This window comes from Gobius niger (genome assembly GCF_951799975.1).
Source record: "Gobius niger genome assembly, chromosome: 13".
Taxonomy (NCBI): domain Eukaryota; kingdom Metazoa; phylum Chordata; class Actinopteri; order Gobiiformes; family Gobiidae; genus Gobius; species Gobius niger.
Window position 1 is genome coordinate 17,037,028 of NC_136864.1, and position 18,411 is coordinate 17,055,438.

General features: G+C 40.7%; 3 protein-coding genes across 3 annotated transcripts; 1 reads left to right on the forward strand and 2 right to left on the reverse strand.

Moving 5' to 3' along the window:
* Nucleotides 1–81: 81 nt before the first annotated feature.
* On the forward strand, nt 82–6,590 carry rgs11 (regulator of G protein signaling 11). The gene is made up of 17 exons (XM_079568641.1): nt 82–181; nt 337–433; nt 592–642; nt 1,192–1,298; nt 1,457–1,508; nt 1,696–1,754; nt 2,020–2,096; nt 2,173–2,254; nt 3,038–3,106; nt 3,589–3,612; nt 3,899–3,960; nt 4,318–4,431; nt 4,693–4,808; nt 5,763–5,850; nt 5,934–6,072; nt 6,151–6,233; nt 6,317–6,590. Exons 1-17 carry the CDS (start codon nt 119–121, stop codon nt 6,426–6,428), a joined length of 1,395 nt encoding a protein of 464 aa, XP_079424767.1. The 5' UTR covers nt 82–118; the 3' UTR covers nt 6,429–6,590.
* A 654-nt stretch (nt 6,591–7,244) lies between these two features.
* pgap6 (post-glycosylphosphatidylinositol attachment to proteins 6) lies at nt 7,245–14,124 on the reverse strand. The gene is made up of 13 exons (XM_079568895.1): nt 13,969–14,124; nt 13,503–13,686; nt 13,206–13,407; nt 12,788–12,915; nt 12,453–12,712; nt 12,045–12,373; nt 11,661–11,757; nt 9,656–9,770; nt 9,419–9,561; nt 9,110–9,288; nt 8,880–9,026; nt 8,685–8,801; nt 7,245–8,544 (listed from the first exon to the last, which is right to left on the reverse strand). The coding sequence occupies exons 1-13, from the start codon at nt 14,030–14,032 to the stop codon at nt 8,221–8,223; spliced, it is 2,289 nt and encodes a 762-aa protein (XP_079425021.1). The 5' UTR covers nt 14,033–14,124; the 3' UTR covers nt 7,245–8,220.
* Nucleotides 14,125–14,791: 667 nt separating this feature from the next.
* LOC306972371 (uncharacterized protein) lies at nt 14,792–17,552 on the reverse strand. Its single transcript, XM_079568961.1, has 3 exons — nt 17,228–17,552; nt 16,432–16,616; nt 14,792–15,268 (listed from the first exon to the last, which is right to left on the reverse strand). Exons 1-3 carry the CDS (start codon nt 17,426–17,428, stop codon nt 14,815–14,817), a joined length of 840 nt encoding a protein of 279 aa, XP_079425087.1. The 5' UTR covers nt 17,429–17,552; the 3' UTR covers nt 14,792–14,814.
* Between the last annotated feature and the right edge of the window lie 859 nt (nt 17,553–18,411).

Sequence of the window (18,411 nt, forward strand, 5' to 3'; positions counted from 1 at the left end):
TTAATCTACACGGGGACGCGCACGTTTAGTGCGCCTTCTCGTGACCGCGCAGCCGTGGGACAGTTCACTCTTGCACTTTGCCATCCCGTGGAAACATCCCGAGCATCCTGAAAGAAAGATGACGATAAACACTCTGGCTAAAGGAGGGTGGCACCGTGAACAAATGGCATGCTTTCAAAAGGTACTTTTAAATATTATTCTTTTCATATTGGCATATTGACATGGAAATAATGCTCAAAATAATTTTGAAAAGCCCACCATAATTCAAAGAACTATACAGCCTCAATTTTATTATGCCTGTTATTAATGTCTCACCTGGTATATTCCCACCTCTAGATGGAGAGAGTGATAGTAGCCATGCAGGATCCAGACATGGGCATGAAGATGAGAAACCAAAGGCTTCTAATCACTGTTATACCCCACGCCATGACAGGTGCGTGTGTTACTACATTTTTGACTGTGTACAAAAGTGCAGTCCTGCTTTCTGCAGCGTCGTCCCAGTGGCTATGAATAATGCAATAACAGAATTCTGTCTAAAGTGCACAGAGTGGTCTAAGTTTAAGACCCGATGTTTTCTGGTTATTTCTATAGGCAGAGATATCATTGACTGGTTGATACAGAAGTACAACATCAATGAAGAAGGTATCTACAACTTTTCATATGCATGTTTGTGCAGCTTTTTGTACAAGAACATTTGTATTGTATGTGGAGTAGCTTGCGTGTTGCTTGGATATAGTATTGCTGACATGGTTGCGATGCTCTCATGTGCTGGCTGTTTCCAGTAAACAGGAATAAGATTATTCCCTGAGGATTTGAGGTTTGATTAAGTCACCTGGTCTGCCTTTGATTACTATCTCCTTTGGGAGTCTACCTCAGGAGACACAGGGTTTCCTAAAATAAATTAGAGATGTTCAAAAGGCAACCCAGCATTTAAAAGAGATACAAACTAAGGTGTGACTAGCTTTTATATTTGTCCAGAGTTTTTAGTATCTCATATGTTAACTGTCATGTTGAAAAATATTGAATACATTTAGTGTAAGTAGCAAAAAAGTACAAGTTGTAAACGCTGAAAAGAACTCACAGTAAACTGCTCATTTGCAGTGTATTAGACAGAAGCAAAAGGTGTTAAATGTGTTCAGTGCTGTGTTGGTAATCAAATTCAGCAGTAATGCGAGAATTATTGTTTAACAGAATCTTTACATCTCGGTGGCTTTCTTGTCCAATACGGGTATATTTATCCACTCAAGGAGCCCAGATGTCTCGTGTTGAGGCCCGATGAATCACCTTACCGCTTCCAGGTATGGTTATGCAGTAGACACTTAAACTCTTGTCCCATCTGCCATCATTTTTAGAAAACTCACTATTCTTATTCCGAAACCATATGTCACCACTTTTAAGTGACTTAAATTGAGATTAGTCTCCTCACTGGTTAAGAAAAAGTATCACTTCTTTTCAGACACCCTATTTCTGGACAAGTACCCGGTGGCCTGCCTCAGAACTGGACTATGGTAGGACTCGGCGCGGAAATGATTCATATAGAGAGAAAAATAATGTCCTACTTATTTTCATTGCATAACATGTTGAGGACTTCCTGGGACACATTGCAGGGCTTAAGCATGCATTAAATCATGTCACACATTGAATGCATTCACATATATTTACATTTTTTTTCTTTCTTTTTTTTTTCTTTACCAGCAATATTTTTAGCCAAAAAGAACATACGAAAGCAAGGTGAACTTATGGAGTACGAAAAGGTGCGTTCTTGTTTTTCTTTAGTTTTTTACTGATGAAATTGTATTTCATTTAAGTAACAACTGGAATCATCATATAATTATTACAAATCTATAAATGTCCTTTTATTTTTGCGACAAGACGCTTTACTCAACTCAACTGTTATACTGAGAGGCACACTGGGGCATGTTCTGCAGTCCTTTTAAGTTTATACTTGCCAACATCATAACACAAAGGGCTATATTATTGCCTTAGTGTTTATCTGTGCTGGAATTTTTTACATTTTAGGAGCGATACAGCGTATTGCACAAACGCATCAATCATACTTGGGATTTTGTTGTGATGCAAGCAAGAGAACAACTCAGGTATTATATAGTTTTCTGTTCAATCTTTTGTACAAAAATGAATACCTGGGCAACCAACAATGTCATTTTGTTTCAGAGCTTCCAAACAGCGCAGAAAGGCCGATCGAATTGTTACTGAATGCCAAGAGCAGGCTTACTGGCTGATCAACAGACCACCGGTATGTCCACTGTCACCGTTTGTGAGACATAATTGTGGTAATGCTGGCACTGAAACAGCAGCTATCCCACCAATGCTTAGCCGCAGCTCTCTCCACATCCACCATAAAATATTCAATTCATCCTGTGAAACGCCTGCAGGAGAGGAGAGGGCAGACAAGAGGCAAAGGAACTAAATGACATTGAAATTAAATTGTGGCCATACCACCTTGAGAATACTTGATTCCATAGGATCTTGGAAGCTAAACAGTGGTGAGAGACTGTGAGAGAAGACCATGGCCTGAGCGAGTGGCGTGTGATTGAGTGAATGGTTGGTGCAGATGTGCAGCCCTGCTTCTGTCCAACCCAAAGATACCTCTTTGTGGTGACATACATAGCTTACCTCTGTGCATGGAGTGAAGGAAAAATTGCCCCTTTTGAAGTGCATTATGATCATGTCTGAAAGGCGCTTTACAAATAAATTCCTGCCCCCCATAGAACTAATCCTATTTAATACATTTCTGTGTTCACTATGATATGCACAGGTCAAATATGGTGTTGAATAGGTGTTATAAAATAGAAAACAGGGTGATCTGAGGACAGGTCGCTGTGCTTCTATGAATTAGGGACGAGGCCATGGATAAAAAGAAAGAGAAACTTGGGAATAAAAGTCAGAGGCAGTGGAGTGGAAAAGCCTGAGTTGGTTAAGTGCTGTGCTCCAAAGGCACACGCACATAAACAATATGCCAACAGCATAGTATATTGTATAAAATGTATAGTAACTTTGTATTACATGTAATTTTCAGCCCGGGGCTCCTAATGCTCTGGACATGGGCCTGGAGAGACCAAGCAGCTGCAGCACTCGCATGACACTGGTCAGTCATGTTGTTTTTTTGTGGCTTTCTTGAGTTTGAAACATCCTGAACTAAATGTTCCTATTTTTTTCTTTTTGCTGCTGCAATCATTCACAAGTAAGTGTTTAATATGTTTTGTATTGCAAAATAGAATCATATTTTTCAATCTTCCAGGGATTGCATACAGTATTGTCAACTTTTTAGAACTTTTATTTGCACAGCAAGCAGAGCAACACCTTTTATACATCCACCTTTTATACACCTTTTTATACATCCAATGTTTTCTAACATCCATAGAGTTGTCTGTAGGATTAAAACATTAGGATATGGTAATACTTTGAAAAAAAAGGATTACATTGTTTTTAACCTTACCGTCAGACACTTTTTGAGTTCATAGGTATTACTGTTGTAAAGAGCATCTGCATCACATCAATGTGACTGCAACAAAATGAATTTAATGCAACATGCAATATTTTACTTGTGTATTTTTCTTACAGAACTAGAACAGTGACTACTACAAAAGAGAGGTAAGGCCCTTTGCTTGCTAATGGAATAGAAGTTTATTATGTATAGCGCTTTTCACATGACACAAGTCACCCATCGCGCTTCACAGAGTGTAGGGGATTTGTCCTTCATTCATTCCACACACAGTAGTAGTAAGCTACGTATCTAGCCATAGTTTCCTCTGGGGTTGACTGACTTGGATATCATGCACTGATTTACTTACTGTAATTATGACGTGAAATTGCAGAACATTGTGAATATAACCTACATATTACACACTGTACTTATACACATTTGTGCTGTTTACAGATAGAAACCTGCAGAAGAGCCTTAGGCCGCAACCGTGTCAAGTCATCCATCTGTCTAGAAGGGTCAGTCTGATGTGTCTGTCCACTACACAGGCACACACACACACACACACACACGCACACGCACATGCACACGCACACGCACACGCACACGCACACGCACACGCACACGCACACGCACACGCACACGCACACACGCACACACGCACACACGCACACACACACACTTTACTATCACTAATGTACAGAGAGCCCAACGGTCTGTAACTCACACTCAAAGGCAAAGGCTTAGTGCTTCTACTATAAAAGCCACTAATGGATGCTTCCTGAGGCAAGTTGGAATTAGTGGCCATTAAATACTATGATCTGCTGCAGTAATACAATAACACTTTCTGTGCGTGCGTATGTGTCGATGTGTAGGTTTGTGAAGTACAGTGAGCAGTACCAAAACCACGACCCCATTATGCAAGGCTGTCTGCCCAGTAACCCCTGGATATCCGACGACACCGCTCACTGGACCATGAACGCAGAATCGTAAGAGAGAAAAAAACAACTCAAAGCACACGTTTATCAAAAGAGTTCATTCTGACAACAAATAAAAATTATTATATTTAGTTTTAGAGATCGCATTTTGACAAAGAATACTATTAGTTTTGTCAATATTTAGTCAAATTGTAATTTTACTTTTACTTTTTTTTCATATAGTAGTTGATGAAATGTCTACACCATATCTAAGTACCTTTTAATCATTTAAGAATAAGAAAAGTTCTAAACTAAGTTTTTGGGTGTGTGTAGGGTCCCGATCCCGACACGCCTAAGAGTGGAGCGTTGGAGCTTCAGCTTTATGGAGCTGCTCAGCGACACTATGGGACGACAAGAGTTCATGACGTATCTGGAGAAAGAGTTCAGTGGTATGAGAAAGAGATGTTTAGAAAGTTTCACTTATATCTGATGTTGTTTTCAGATTTTGAGAGTACAATGTAGACAGATTTAGAAACGTAATCATCCACTTCTAACTGTAATAACAGAGATATTGTAAGCCACATAACTTAATATTTTATTTGAGCCAAACTGATATTGTGTTTCTAACCAAACGCTGCTGCATCATGGGCACGGTAGCACAGCGGTTTGTGCTTGTGCTTCATAGCTAGAAGGTCTGGGTTTGATTCCCACCAAGGACGGGGCCTTTCTGTGTGGAGTTTGCATGTTCTCCCCGTGTCTGTGTAGGTTTCCTCCGGGTACTCCGGTTTCCCCTACCACTAAAAACATGTACAATAGGCCAGGATGTATGAGAGTGTGTTTGAGAGTGCGCATGGGGGACGACAGATGAAAATTAGCCTATGGCTACAATCCGGTGTGGCTTGTTCATTAACTTGCACTGTCCCTACCAAATAAACCATAAATAAATAAATCTTTAGGTATCATTGGCAATGTCTCAACCAAACAGAAGGCATCCCTTTTCTTAGACCTGCTCTCTATGAGGGTTCTGAGTGTTTTTCATCTAAAGTATGATAGCAAATATACAAACAATGTGAATTTAGCAAAACCTTTTACCTAACAAAGTGCTGGTCTGTTGCCTTCTCCATTGTCCTGCCCGTGACCCCATGTGGCTGCAGTATTTGTAATTGTGATAATGACATTTTCAATCTATTGGGAGTTCAGGAGATAAACATCTTGTTATTGTGATGAACGTAAAACCCAGCGGTGATCAATGGAAGAAACAGGGTAGTGGAAAAAAGACTTGTTGTCAACAGTGAGAGTAAGCCAGTGTAACTCCCGAATTGATGAAGGGGGCGAAAGTAATTGAAGAAGTTATAAAAGTTAGTGTACTATTTTTATCATTCGTTACTCTGTGCTCTTTCTAGCTGAGAACCTGTGCTTCTGGCTGGCCTGCGAGGCAATTAGACATGGGGAAAGTTCAAAGATAGTCGAGAAAGTGGAAGAGATTTATAAGTAAGTTTACACAATTTGTTTCAACTGCATGAAAAAGGTCCCTGTAGGAACATTGTTCATTTTAATTTTGTTTCTTGGTGTAGAAATTTTCTGGCCCCTGGAGCCGCTCGCTGGGTCAACATCGACAGTAAAACAATGGACAAAACTTTAGAAGGCATCAAACACCCACATCGTTTCGTCATGGACGATGCACAGATGCACATCTACTTCCTGATGAAGAAGGTCTGAGTTTGGGACAAATAATGTTTTTTTTTGTTTTGCTTTATCAGATGACCTTGCTAATGTGATGCATTTATTTAGGATTCATATCCGAGATATCTTAAGTCTGACCTTTACAAAAGCATGCTGTCCAAGGCAATATTGCCTCAGGAGACAAAGAAAAGGTGAACTTTTAGATGTACTAAGCCACACCGGCAGTATTCCCTCTCTGACCTGGTTTGATCCCTTACTCTGGTCTTTATTCCAGTGTGTTTCCGTTTGTGAGGCGTCAGCGACACTCGAGCCCCTCCCCGGCTCAGGCTGCGTCTCATTCTGCCGAGGACAGCCGCTCCAAAGGCCCACAGGCAGGGAGTGACTGAGCTGACGAGGCCTGGACAGAAAACCTGGTGTTCATCAGAGCAACAAGGCTTTTCTGTTTCGACAAATATCATCAGACAGAATGCACAGTTTAATTTAAGGCACACCACAGCTCACAATGTATTCAAACAAACTGCATCTGCATTTCAGACTATGAAGCTCACTTACAGTCATGTTTTCTGTTTGTTTCAAGGCATTTCCTCTTTTAAATTCAATAAAAACCCAAATGCATGCATTACTTTTGCTGTTATCAGTTTTACAAAGAGTAGTGGTTTTCAAAACTGGTACTTAGTGTGAATTTAGATAATAAAAATGACTAAATCAGAATCGAGTTCACTTCATTACTTTGCTACCCTCTACTGGAAACAAGTAGTAACAGCAGCCTTTTGCTTCAAAGACACTGCGATATGCAAACACACTACAGTAATGCTGCTATACACAATTTGAAAACTAATTCCACAAAAATTAGCTTCAGAAATGAGAGAATTTCCAATATTTTGAAAATTAACACAATTACTAAAAAATAACTTATTTTCTCTTATATTAAATTATGTAAAACTGATAATGTGTCATTCGGTTTGTGCTGTTGGCCCTGATGAAATTTGCAAATAGAGGCAACATAAAAGAAGCCAGTCCTTACACACATTACACACGGTGAACATGCATTTCATCTCCTCAAAACAGCACTTTCATATTTCTGGGGATTATCCTAATCCGCTTCCCTCCGTTTCCCATCCACTTAGTGCTCGATGAAAGAACAAAACAACCCGAGCAACTGTAGGAGCTCACTCAGTGCAATTCCATACAGCACATTTATTTTTCATAGCTTAAATGCATTCATAAATATTGGTATAAATTTCACAGACCAATTTTAATCATATTGGACACAGTGGACATACAGTACAGTAGTCGGATTCACAAACATCCACACATGGATCAGGGACTTAAAAAGGCAAAAGGGTGATTGTACTGACAGTGCAAATTAGATCAGTAATACATTTAGGTACAGTCCAGATTAGAACAAATCCATTACAAAAGACAGTATTTGGTCAAGGTTACATACAGGGTAAAGGGGTAAAAGCACGTACATGAAAAAGAGGCACAAAAAAAACCCTGTGTGAGTACAATCAAATAGTGTTCATGGGAGTGTACTGCATATTTAAGAAGTGGGCCCTGTGTGTTGAATCAAAGTGCATCAGAAAGGATTAACGAAAACGTGACAATTACAAGACAAGCAAAAAAAAAATAATATGTACATAGATTTGGTGCAAAGGATTGGGCAAAACATGAGCAGGATCAAGAAACATGGCAGAACATTATAGACTCAAAGAGACTAATATGAGACTGACGACACATGTTTTACCAATATGAGCCCCAAGCAAAGGATTTATAGTAAAGTGCTTCCCCCCCTCCTTTTAGAATAAATACTACATTCCTCTTTCATCTCGAGTTAAAATATGTACAATATGCGCACAGGCCTCGTCACATCATGAGGTCAAGTGTCAGTCGGGTGATCTGTTGCAAAATCACCTTAGAGGTTTCAGCAGGTTTAGTATGAGAATGTGAACAGCAAAATGCCAGACTAATTTAGCAGACAAAAAGACAACATTGGTACCGATCAGGAAACCCATAATGCCATTAATGTCGTGACTTCTTGTCTGTTCTGCAGCCAACCATCTGTACTAAAGTGTGGAAAACAAGACCCAATTACATTCCGAATTCATGTCATGCCTAATCAGAGTACATTTCAGAATAAAAATCCTAAAAAATAAAACACAAGCAGATGTGTTCTGCCTATGTAACGGCGTAAAGTTCATCTTTGCCACTCTCGCAGAGCGTGTATCCACAAACCCGGGGTCTCCAGCTCCAAGTCCAGCTGAAGCCCTGGGTCCAGCCCGTTTGCTCTCGCTGTTGCTCTTTAGGGGGCAGCAAAAAGACCACGCAGCCTGCTACCAGGATGTGCCACATCGAATGTGTGTAGTAGTAGTTGTCCTCCGTCTGTGCAAAGACAAAAACACTGACCGCAATGAGGGCGCATAGGGCACCAGGGAGCAAGAAAAACACCCAGCGGCGCCAAGAAGGAGGGTAGCAGTGGTGGCGCTTCACTCCTCGATAAACCTGAAAGAAATATACAAGAACATGGAGACTATGTAAAAAGCGATGGTGTTCACAGCAAACATTTTATTCATTTATGGCAATGTAATACCAAAATTAACAAAACTAGTATATTATTAAAGTATCTCCTCCACTGGTCTTACCCAAGCAGCCACAAGGATCAACAGGGCGCAGAGAACAGGACCGAGCATGTTCCAAAGGCCTTTGCGGTCCAACTGCATCGATAAGGCACACAGCAACGCTCCAAGCAAAAACAGAGCCTAAATACAGACAGGATAAGAAGATCATTGGTACAGTGTCCAATCCTGGAAGAAAGCATAGTGTGTGCAGTATCGTACGTATTTAAAGGTGTCTTTTATCCGAGCCATGCACAGAATAGTGACCCAGATGGAACAGACGGAGCCCAAGAAGTCACAGTACTGCAGCGCGTCATAGTCCATGATACACATCACTGTAACACCCGGCTGGTCACAAGCATGGTAGAACTGCAAAGACAACAATAGAAAAATGTATGTCGTGAAGGAGGAAGAAAACGTATTGAAAGACGAGTAAACTGTGCTTGTGCTACCGTGGAGAAGAACATAGTGAAGAGGTAGACAGAGGCCTCAGTGATGTACCAGCGCCTCACGGCCACCACGATGGCAGGTATGAAGAAGAGGTTGCTGATTGTGAGCATTAGAGCAGCAAGCAGCTGCCGACTGTAGGACAGAGCTTTGGAGCCGTCAGTGCAGCCCCAGCCGCTCCAGCCTGCCCACACAAAAACACACACCAAATCAATCAGAACAACGCATATTATATGGGTCATAACAACGCATATTAAACAAGTAAGTCAAGAGCAAAGCGAAGAATTAGTTGCTAAATGTAGTGTGGTCCATACCGGCCTTGCAGCTACAGGCAGCGTAGAGGTAGGTAAAGGATCTGATCAGTCGACATTCTCCATATGTGCCGCAGTCTTCAACGCAGGCACTCACAAACACCTCTGGCACAACCGAAACCACTGATGCATTACCACAATTAGTGCTGATAAGAAAACAATAAACATGTTATTAAACAATTACATAAACATTCAAATGCGTGTGCTTAAACGCTTCATTTAATAAAATATATGAGTTACCCATTGCAAGTGAGCTGCAAAGTGAGGTACCATGTTGCTGGTTGAGGATAAGGCAGTCGGAGCACAGCTTTGGGCGCACTTGTATTCACACTGACACTGTATCCTTTGAACAACGCTGGAATAAAAACAAGGGCATGAGGGTTTAACATTTTCTCCAGTTGGAACAGGTCCATTAAAGACACACTGCGTTACATTTTGGATTCATTAAATTTTTTTTTTAGGTATTTTCAGCAATAGAAATATCTGTAATAAAATAAATGGTTGCATTTTATTGATTGACTGCGGAATTCTTCCGCAGTCAATTATTGGTTTTCATGTTCTTTATTATTATTCCTCTTCCATCTTTTTCCCGATTTTCTAGAGCTTTCAGCACCTTCATGCTTTGTGCAATTTATGCAAGTTATGCATCAAAATGTTCCGCATGTTGAGGAGAAGGGTGCTATTACTTTTGGGACTTCTGCAACTTACGGTTTTTCCGCAATCGGCCAAAATGTCGGAGATTTTTCCCATTGACTTATAATGGGGCTGCCGCAAATCCGTGCTTTTCTGCACTTTTTTCTGCATTTTCTGCAATTTCTGCACTTTGTGCATGTTCAGCTTATGCAACTTGTGGGTTTTGAGAAAAAATTGGCCTTCTGCAGTTTTCCAGTTTTTTTATATGAGAGTTTGACATTTTTGCATTGGTGTGTATGGGGGAATCCAGCCAATGGGGAGACTCCAGGCTTTCCAGCCATTTGTGCAGCTTCTGCCAATCAAGCACTGAGGCCATTTCAACAGTTTGACCAGTTTATGGAATATAAAGGTTTATGCAATATTAACAATTTATGCAAATTAACCACTTTATACATTTTAAACCGTTTATGCAACTTAAGAGTTTATGCCATTTAGGATTTATGAATTTAAAGAGTTTATTCAATTTACATAATTTATGCAAATTAACCCATTCATGCATTTTACCACTTTATGCAGTTTATACAGTTTATGCAACATGACATTTTATGCATTTTACCAGTTTATGCAAAATAGATTATGCAAATTAACCACTTTATGGAATTTAAACAGTTTATGCATTTTAAAGCACTATAATGCAATTTAATAGGGATTTTCGCATATAACCAATTCATGCAATTTGAACATTGTATGCATTTTACCAGTTTATGCAAATTATATTATGCAAATTAAGCAATTTATGCAATTTGAACAGTTTATGCAATTTCTGCATTCGCTACCCGCAATTCCGCAGTCAATCGCAATGGCGCAGCCATTGCATTTCTAGTTCTATTTATTGTGTGAAATGCTACACAGTGTGGCATTAATGAGCCAATATGATGAGTATGTCTTTTTTTCTGGTTATAACCATGTTCAAATGTTAAGTCCTCATCAATAATCTGGAGTGGCATTTTGTTTCATTTGCACGTCTTTCTCCCTCTTCCACATGTCACACAGATAAACGATAATCCTCCGAGTTAAGTTTTCTTTCACCAAGTGCCTAGAGACTAGACTGAGACTCTTCACCCACCGCCTGGGTGAATGTAGAGAGTGAGTGGTTGTTGGTGATGGTTGAAGAGGCCGGTGACACAGACAGTTTGGCTTCAATCTACCCGAGGGCAACTGTGGCTCCAGTAGTAGATTATCACCACATAGTATGAAAGTAATTATTAATAAATACAGTGTAGCGCTTTGAAAAACTTCTTAACAAAGGCTTGGAAAGTGCAAGGCAAGTGTAGTCCATTATTTAGTTTGTATAAGGAGTGGCTTTCTCTCTACACACATACATTATTTGTATTACAAAGATACCAAGCCAAAGGGGACTAAAGTACATGAAGTTGTAAAACCCCATATTGCTGGGTTGCAGGTTCTAGAATATGATGATGTCACTGGACCCAGCGGGGGGCGGGAGCCAGTTTTACCTACCTATGTCACCTGCAACCCAGCAATAGAGCATAGTGTAGGACTTTAATGTTACAATGTTTAGTAACTTAGAGATGCTGTCCCTGTGTGTTACCTGTCTGGCACGACACCGAGTGGTTTAGTTCCAGGACTGGAGCCCATGGAGTCAGACAGGCCACCACACTGCTGTCGTTACCCAGAGTTCCATTAGTCTGCACACAACAGCGCGAAGAGAAACTCAAGTGTGTACACTATCACCTCCGGACAAAAAAAATGTCTCCACCTTTATTTAACTAAGCAAATGTAGTCTTAATGGAAAGTGTGAGGGGATTGCAAATAGTAGTAGTCTGGAGACGTGTCAGCAGCAATGAGACGTATACACCTCTGTCAGACAAGACCTCATTATTGATATTGTAATAATAATAATTGTGGAGATTTTGTGCAGCTCGAAACAAATTAAACAGTTCTGATTTTCACGTAGAGCTGTGCAGGTACTCACAGTGTTGAGGCTGAGCAGCAGGTTGAGAGTGCCCCCGGTGGTGGCTGTGTGCAGGGGGTAGCTAAGCAGAGTGGGCCGTTTATCTGAGACACTGATGTTGGCTCCAGTGGTAGGAGTGTATCGCACAGAGAGGACGTCCAGCTCCTCACTGAGTACAGCGAGGTTCCACACACACGCTGACGCTGACACAGGGGTCAGTGAGGAGGTGGCATTGCTCACAGGCTCAGTGCTGTTTTTAGCTGAGGTTGAATTTGAAGAGCTTTTGTCGCCTCGAAGTTTCCGAATGTCATCATCTATTGCAAGGCCTACACTTTTAGGCTTACATCCCACTATGTCCAACAAACAAAAGAATGTTGATGTTGATATATGGTTTAAAGTTAGTGGTAATAAACAAAGGGCTTAACAAACCTGTGTAGTGTGACACAATACTAAATGTCACGGTGCGGTTGCTGTGGTTAGTCTCCACGACAACCTGTAGCCACGTATCCCATGGAGGGTTTGGGAGAGTTGCGGAGCACTGAGTCCCAGAACAATTGACCAAGAGAGGCTCTTCCTGCAGAGCCCGGGATCCAAGTCTGAGAACCACTGAACAGCTGTCACTCTGCTCCACTGATGAACAGTTGGTCAGCCGCACGGAGACAGAGGAGGTGAACTCGGGCACATACAATCTGAGCAGACAAAAAGGCCAATTTAGCTGACGCAGATGTATGTGACAAAACTTAATGAGTAAAAAAATGTCTTACTTAAAGCGTGCCGCTTGGTTTGGACCAGTGGTCTGCTGGAGGGTGGTGTCCTGCTCTAAAACTGGAGTATCCACTGCTTTCCTGATGGACAGCTGAGGCTGGAAGAAGAAGGAACAGGACGGAAACCCCTGAGAGGGAAAACAGCAACAACAAAAAATAGGATTAAAATAACTTGTGTGTAATATGCTTTGTTATCGATGAACAAACTAGTTAGAGCAAAGAAGCATGACAAGATCTGGATATAAGCAACAGATAAAAATAAGGCTGATAAAGTTGAACAAGACTGTCTAAAGGAATGTGGTAAAACGTCTTCACAGTGGTATGTGCTCCTGGCTCCAGTAAAACCGGTTTTACTTTTTGTGAATATATTCTAAATGCTTGAACACACACACAGTTCAAAAGACCACAAAATACAGACCTTTTGCTGTATGCGGCCATCATCTTCTGGCAAGTGAGCTGCAATGAACCAGTCCCCAGGCGCTGGGGTGGACAGGTTGAAGGTAGTGGAGCTTTGCGAAGTCACAGGTACACTCAGGGAATAAGGGGGACTCCACAGAGTGGCTTTGGGAAACACTGTCCCAACAGGATTTATTACTGGAGGTGCACCCCATCGTAGATATCTAGGGGGGAAATATATTTGTCAATTAAAAAACTGCCTGTCTCTTTGGGGATCACGTGGTTCATGCCACAGACTAGTATGCAACAAATGGCTTACATTGAGACATTATATTCGCCACAGTTGAAGTTGTTGTGTTTTGTCACTGTGAACACCCAGCGGGCCACTGCGGTCTCCTCCGGTATGTGGAACCTCTGCAGCCTCACGTTTCCATACCAACCGTACTTGGACAACTTTTGGGCAGGTTTGGACGCAAGCTCGGACACAAACGTCACCAGCCCATCTACAAATGCAAACACGGATCAATAAACCTTTACGAGTGAGTTATGACATATTATGTTTTGCTAACCAAACCCTCAGCGGGAGACGATTAGACAACATCGGTATAGCATAACGTTTAGTTCCATCATACAATTGTAATTACACGCCAAAAGTAGAGCATGTAGCTTAAATGTACATATAAATAGCACAAGAATTTCTTGTTAAAGCTATCTCATTGCAAGATGTATCTTGACAACAACAACGTGTAGCCGATTTATCCCTTTGACTTTAGCTCGTCGCTTACCGTCCGCTAATATTGCGGCTGCCAAGAAAAACAAAAGGAGGTCGCGTAGAATAAATTGTTCCATGTTTTCTTGTGGAATATCTGATTCATCACATCGTCTTTTTGTGCCTCAAGTGCAACAAAAATCGAAGGGAAACAACAGCAGGTGCGAGAAACTTCCGGGTTTCAGTGCAGAATCATGACGTCACGAAAAAAATCGAATGGTGCTTTCAAAGACATTGGGGCTATTACTAGTTAAAAAAAAACAACCTCAAATAATATTCAGAGATGGGTAGAGTAGCTAAAAATATTTACTCAAGTAAAATTAACGTCACTTTGAAATATTTGTTCTCTAGTAGAAGCGAAAAGTAGTGGCCCAAATAACTTAAAAAGTACTTGGAGAAAATGCACTTGAGTACTGTAAGTACTGAGTAACTGTGGGTAAAAGTTTGATTCATGTTTTAGTTGTGACATAATTTATGTGAAACAACACAAGATATCATGTGAAAATTGTTATATTTTCAATGAAAATACCATAAAGCATAAAAAAAATCATTATGAAGAATAAGGTATACAAAATACATCTATTTTATGCATAAAAATTCAGATTTACTCACAGTGTAACATTTTTTTTTTTTAATAACTACTCGCAAAAGTACATTTACTCCAAAAGGTTACTTAAATACATGTACTTGAGTAAATGTGCCTGAGTACTACCCAACTCTGATAAGAGTCAAGTGATAAAGACAAGGCTTAATAAAAACAATACAATATCTTATGCGGAGGGAAAATGACAAATGAAGCGCATTCTTCTTTATTACTGATTTACTTTATTAATTGAACCATTATGTCTTTATGTGCATAGATCTATAAGAAAGTCACATCATCTTGTGAGTCTACCCAGCACCACTGAGTGTCGTAGACCAGCAGCATTGTGTCCTCACTATTTTCAATTTTGTCTCTATTTGTTCTTTGATCCTCAACGTTTGGAAGCTCCTTTTCAGTTTTTGATTCCTCGAGATCATCTTCTTTGGATGAATTCATTCTGAGTTTGTCTTCTCGTCTTAAAACCCTGCTGGATCTGAGAAGAGCACTTCTAATAGGATTAGGATCACCTCTATCTAAGTGCTTGGGTTGAGACTCTAGTCTACGTCTAAGATAGGGACTGACTTCCAACTTGTGAGCAGAGGAAACAGAAGAACGTCTTTCTGAGGAATAATCTGGGCTCAGATAGTTCTTTGATACTTCTGTGGGGTGTAGCTGCAGATCCAAATGCTCTTCGGAGTCTTCTGTCAAATCATGTGGGCTGCTCAGGCTGTCCCTATATCGAAAGATAAGCACATCATTTATTATTCATCCCATGTCATGTTGATCAAGGCAAATTTCAATACAATACACAGGCTATTGGTTCAGTGATACCTATTGAATCATACAGTAGTGATTTTACATTTTGTATTTTTGTTTTATCTAAATAGCTGTAGCTTGACAGTTTTGACATGAGATGGACTTTAATCAAACAATTAATTTGATTGAGTGGCTAGCAGCTTTTATGTGTGGGGTTTGCATGCTCCTCCCCATCATGTCTGGGTATTTCCTCCGGGTGCACTAGTTTCCCCCATTATTCCAAAACATGCACCAAAGGTTAATGCTTTGTACTGGTCAAGACCATAAGCCTAACTCAAGATCTGGAAATAGGTGCTGCACTGCACAACCATCTGGATCCTCATACTCCACAGAAAACTCCCTGTTCAATACAACTCTGTATACTCTTATACATCTAAGCAATAAAACTTTGCTGCAACTTTGAACTTCTCAAGGTCTCCTTTATATCTCTCTGTAAGCTCACTGATACCTGGACTATTGAATTGTAACAATGAGCACCAAAGCCAATTCTAACAATAAAAAGTATTCCATGTATTACCAGAGGCAGGCAAGATGTTCTTTCTAGTCACAAGAAGTGGGGCCGGGCTTATATGTATCATAAGAAATGTAAACAATCAATTGTTGCAAATATTAACATTTCTAAAAACACTATATTTTGCCTTGCAGAGTGCGCGCACATGTGGCCAACCCCTACAGTCAAACCAGTAACATCTTGGGCAGGATACTCTTGAAAAAGAGATTTTTAATCTCAATGAGTTACATCCTGGATAAATAAAGGACAAATAAATAAATATAAGTAAACCTAGGGGAAACGCTGTCCCCATTGACCAAAACTCAATCATTGCTTTGTACAAAAGGAATTTTTTGTTTGACTGTATTTTGTAAACAAGGGGGACAGAGAGTCCTCCCGTAGGACTTCATAATATTTTATGCTTCTTTTTTATATATGTATTTCAACAGGGTTATAGTTCTCAAAACAATCTGGGGGATACATGCTGGAGGGCCAGATGTTGCCTACCCCTGCCGATTCTGAATTCATCCCCTCTATACCAGTATAGAAAACCCAATTATTGTTATTGATTCTATTACACGTGGTAATACCTGTATCTAGAGACAGAGAGTCCAGGCTCGTCAACAGGGATGAGGCTGCTCAGACTCCCTGTGAGGCTGCTGCTCTGGCTCCCAGACGCCCCACGCTCCTCCGCCAGCCATCGCATGGCCTCTATGCCCTCATGCACCGCTATGAGCTGACGCAGGATGCGCACATCAGTGGACCTCAGCCATCTCTGTCATCAACACAATGTTAGGGGAAATTCAAATCGCAACTTGTTTACATTGGCATCAGCCATGCTCAGATTTGTTGACTTATAGGATCATGTTGAGAGTGACGAGGACAGACAAGGAATGAGAGCTTTTACTGACAATATTTGGAAGCTGAAGAGGCCGGAGGCCATAAGTGTTACAATAATACACTAATTGTATTGGCAGATTGTCATAGCATTTTCAGCATCTGAGAACGTTCGAGTACTTTTTAAATGGCAAACCAATGGGTGAATTGTTGTATTGTTTTGTCACTTTTTCTGTCAGCTGCATAAATCATACGGTTGTCAAACAGGTTATGAGAGCTAGAACAAATTGGCGTACTGTGATCCATAGTATGCAAATTAAAAGGCAGAGGAGAGGAGTGTCTGTATAGATGTGACAGTCTGTCATTACAAACAATAATCATGGATACCTGCTCATGAGGCCAGAGAGGATCTGGTGTTTTCCATTGAATAATAAGGTGATTACCAGAAACAAGTTGTACAGGTTACACTGAACAACAGGCTGAGCAGAACAGAATTAGCTATAGTGTATAGGTTTTCAATCAAGTTAAAAAATATTCTTAATGGATTACCATTTCTTGTTTTAAATTGGTGATTTTCGCTGATATGTCGTCATTGATGTTGCTGTTATCGACGTCACCACGCAGCGTTTCTTCAGTATCCGCAGCTGCATCCTTCATCCAGTTCAGAAGACTCTCTGGGGTTTTCCTCCCAACTTTATTCTCCAGCTCCTTCAGGTCTGGCAGGGAATCGTTTAGAAATTCCTCTGCCATTTATCTGCAAAGTCTAAACAAGTGTGTTACCTTCCCGAGTCCCGTTTAAAAATGTGCCCAAACGATCAATCCATCATTGACTTTTGCTCATGGGGCGAGCTCGTGGGTCAGTCCTTTGTTGAAGCACCGTAGCCCTCAAACCACAGCAGCTGGACGGGACGGTCACGAAGCAATGACGCGCGTCGTGAAAACGCTCGAACTGCGAACAAGCATGTGGCCCGCTGGTTTCATTCACACAGGTGAGGTATGACCGGTATGTCATCGTAATGCAGGAACAGAGGCGCGCTCTTTGTGTCGACTTTCACATTGCGGTGAAGAGCGAGGCACCTGTAGTGTTTGTGTTGTCCAAAGTCAAGTATTGCCATGTATTTGCATTGTGTGAAAATTGGTCTGTTTGTTTGCTTTAAAAAAAATATATATATAGCTACATACGTTTTAAGCCTTAAAGATGGATTTCTGCCTTAATAAAGATGATCTGAGCTTATCTTAATACGTGTTCTGAAACATTAAAGGGATTAAAAATGTTAAACTTTTGTATTTTCCTCCCCCTACATGTCCCAACAATGTCCTAAGGTGTAGAATGAGCCCAGACATATTCACCACCACAACTGCCTCTAAAATCCTGCGCTGTCACTCAAAAAGGTGTTACGTCGGGTCCGAAGTGACGTCATGCACGAGCTTAATATAGAAGGTGCAGTTACACGTATGACCTGAGGTGGCAGTAGTGAGCACAAAATGGCCAACTTGCATCTAGCCCCTTTAAATTACCCCCATCATGTACCCCGTAATGGTCGTACTGCATTGATCCGGCACTTAAACTTGACAAGATAAGGTAACTGCTCTTTCCATAATCACAATAGTCTTTTAAATAACTTTATTCTGTATCTCAAAATAGTCTGTCCCTGACTCAATCAACAATTAGGCCTACCATTGTGCTTGTCTTAAGCCAGTAACTTTGCCAATTGGGCTATAAGCCAAAGACA

Coding starts and splice junctions, on each gene's coding strand:
- rgs11 (XM_079568641.1), top strand. CDS start 119: ATGACGATAAACACTCTGGCTAAAGGAGGGTGGCACCGTGAACAAATG. Junction 1,299..1,456: donor AATCACCTTACCGCTTCCAG/GTATGGTTATGC, acceptor ACTTCTTTTCAG/ACACCCTATTTCTGGACAAG. Junction 1,755..2,019: donor AACTTATGGAGTACGAAAAG/GTGCGTTCTTGT, acceptor TTTACATTTTAG/GAGCGATACAGCGTATTGCA.
- LOC306972371 (XM_079568961.1), bottom strand. CDS start 17,428: ATGGCAGAGGAATTTCTAAACGATTCCCTGCCAGACCTGAAGGAGCTG. Junction 16,617..17,227: donor CCAATTTAAAACAAGAAATG/GTAATCCATTAA, acceptor TGTTGATGACAG/AGATGGCTGAGGTCCACTGA. Junction 15,269..16,431: donor CTCTCTGTCTCTAGATACAG/GTATTACCACGT, acceptor CTTTCGATATAG/GGACAGCCTGAGCAGCCCAC.
- pgap6 (XM_079568895.1), bottom strand. CDS start 14,032: ATGGAACAATTTATTCTACGCGACCTCCTTTTGTTTTTCTTGGCAGCC. Junction 12,374..12,452: donor TATTGTGTCACACTACACAG/GTTTGTTAAGCC, acceptor TGTTGGACATAG/TGGGATGTAAGCCTAAAAGT. Junction 9,771..11,660: donor CTCGGTGTCGTGCCAGACAG/GTAACACACAGG, acceptor TTTTTATTCCAG/CGTTGTTCAAAGGATACAGT.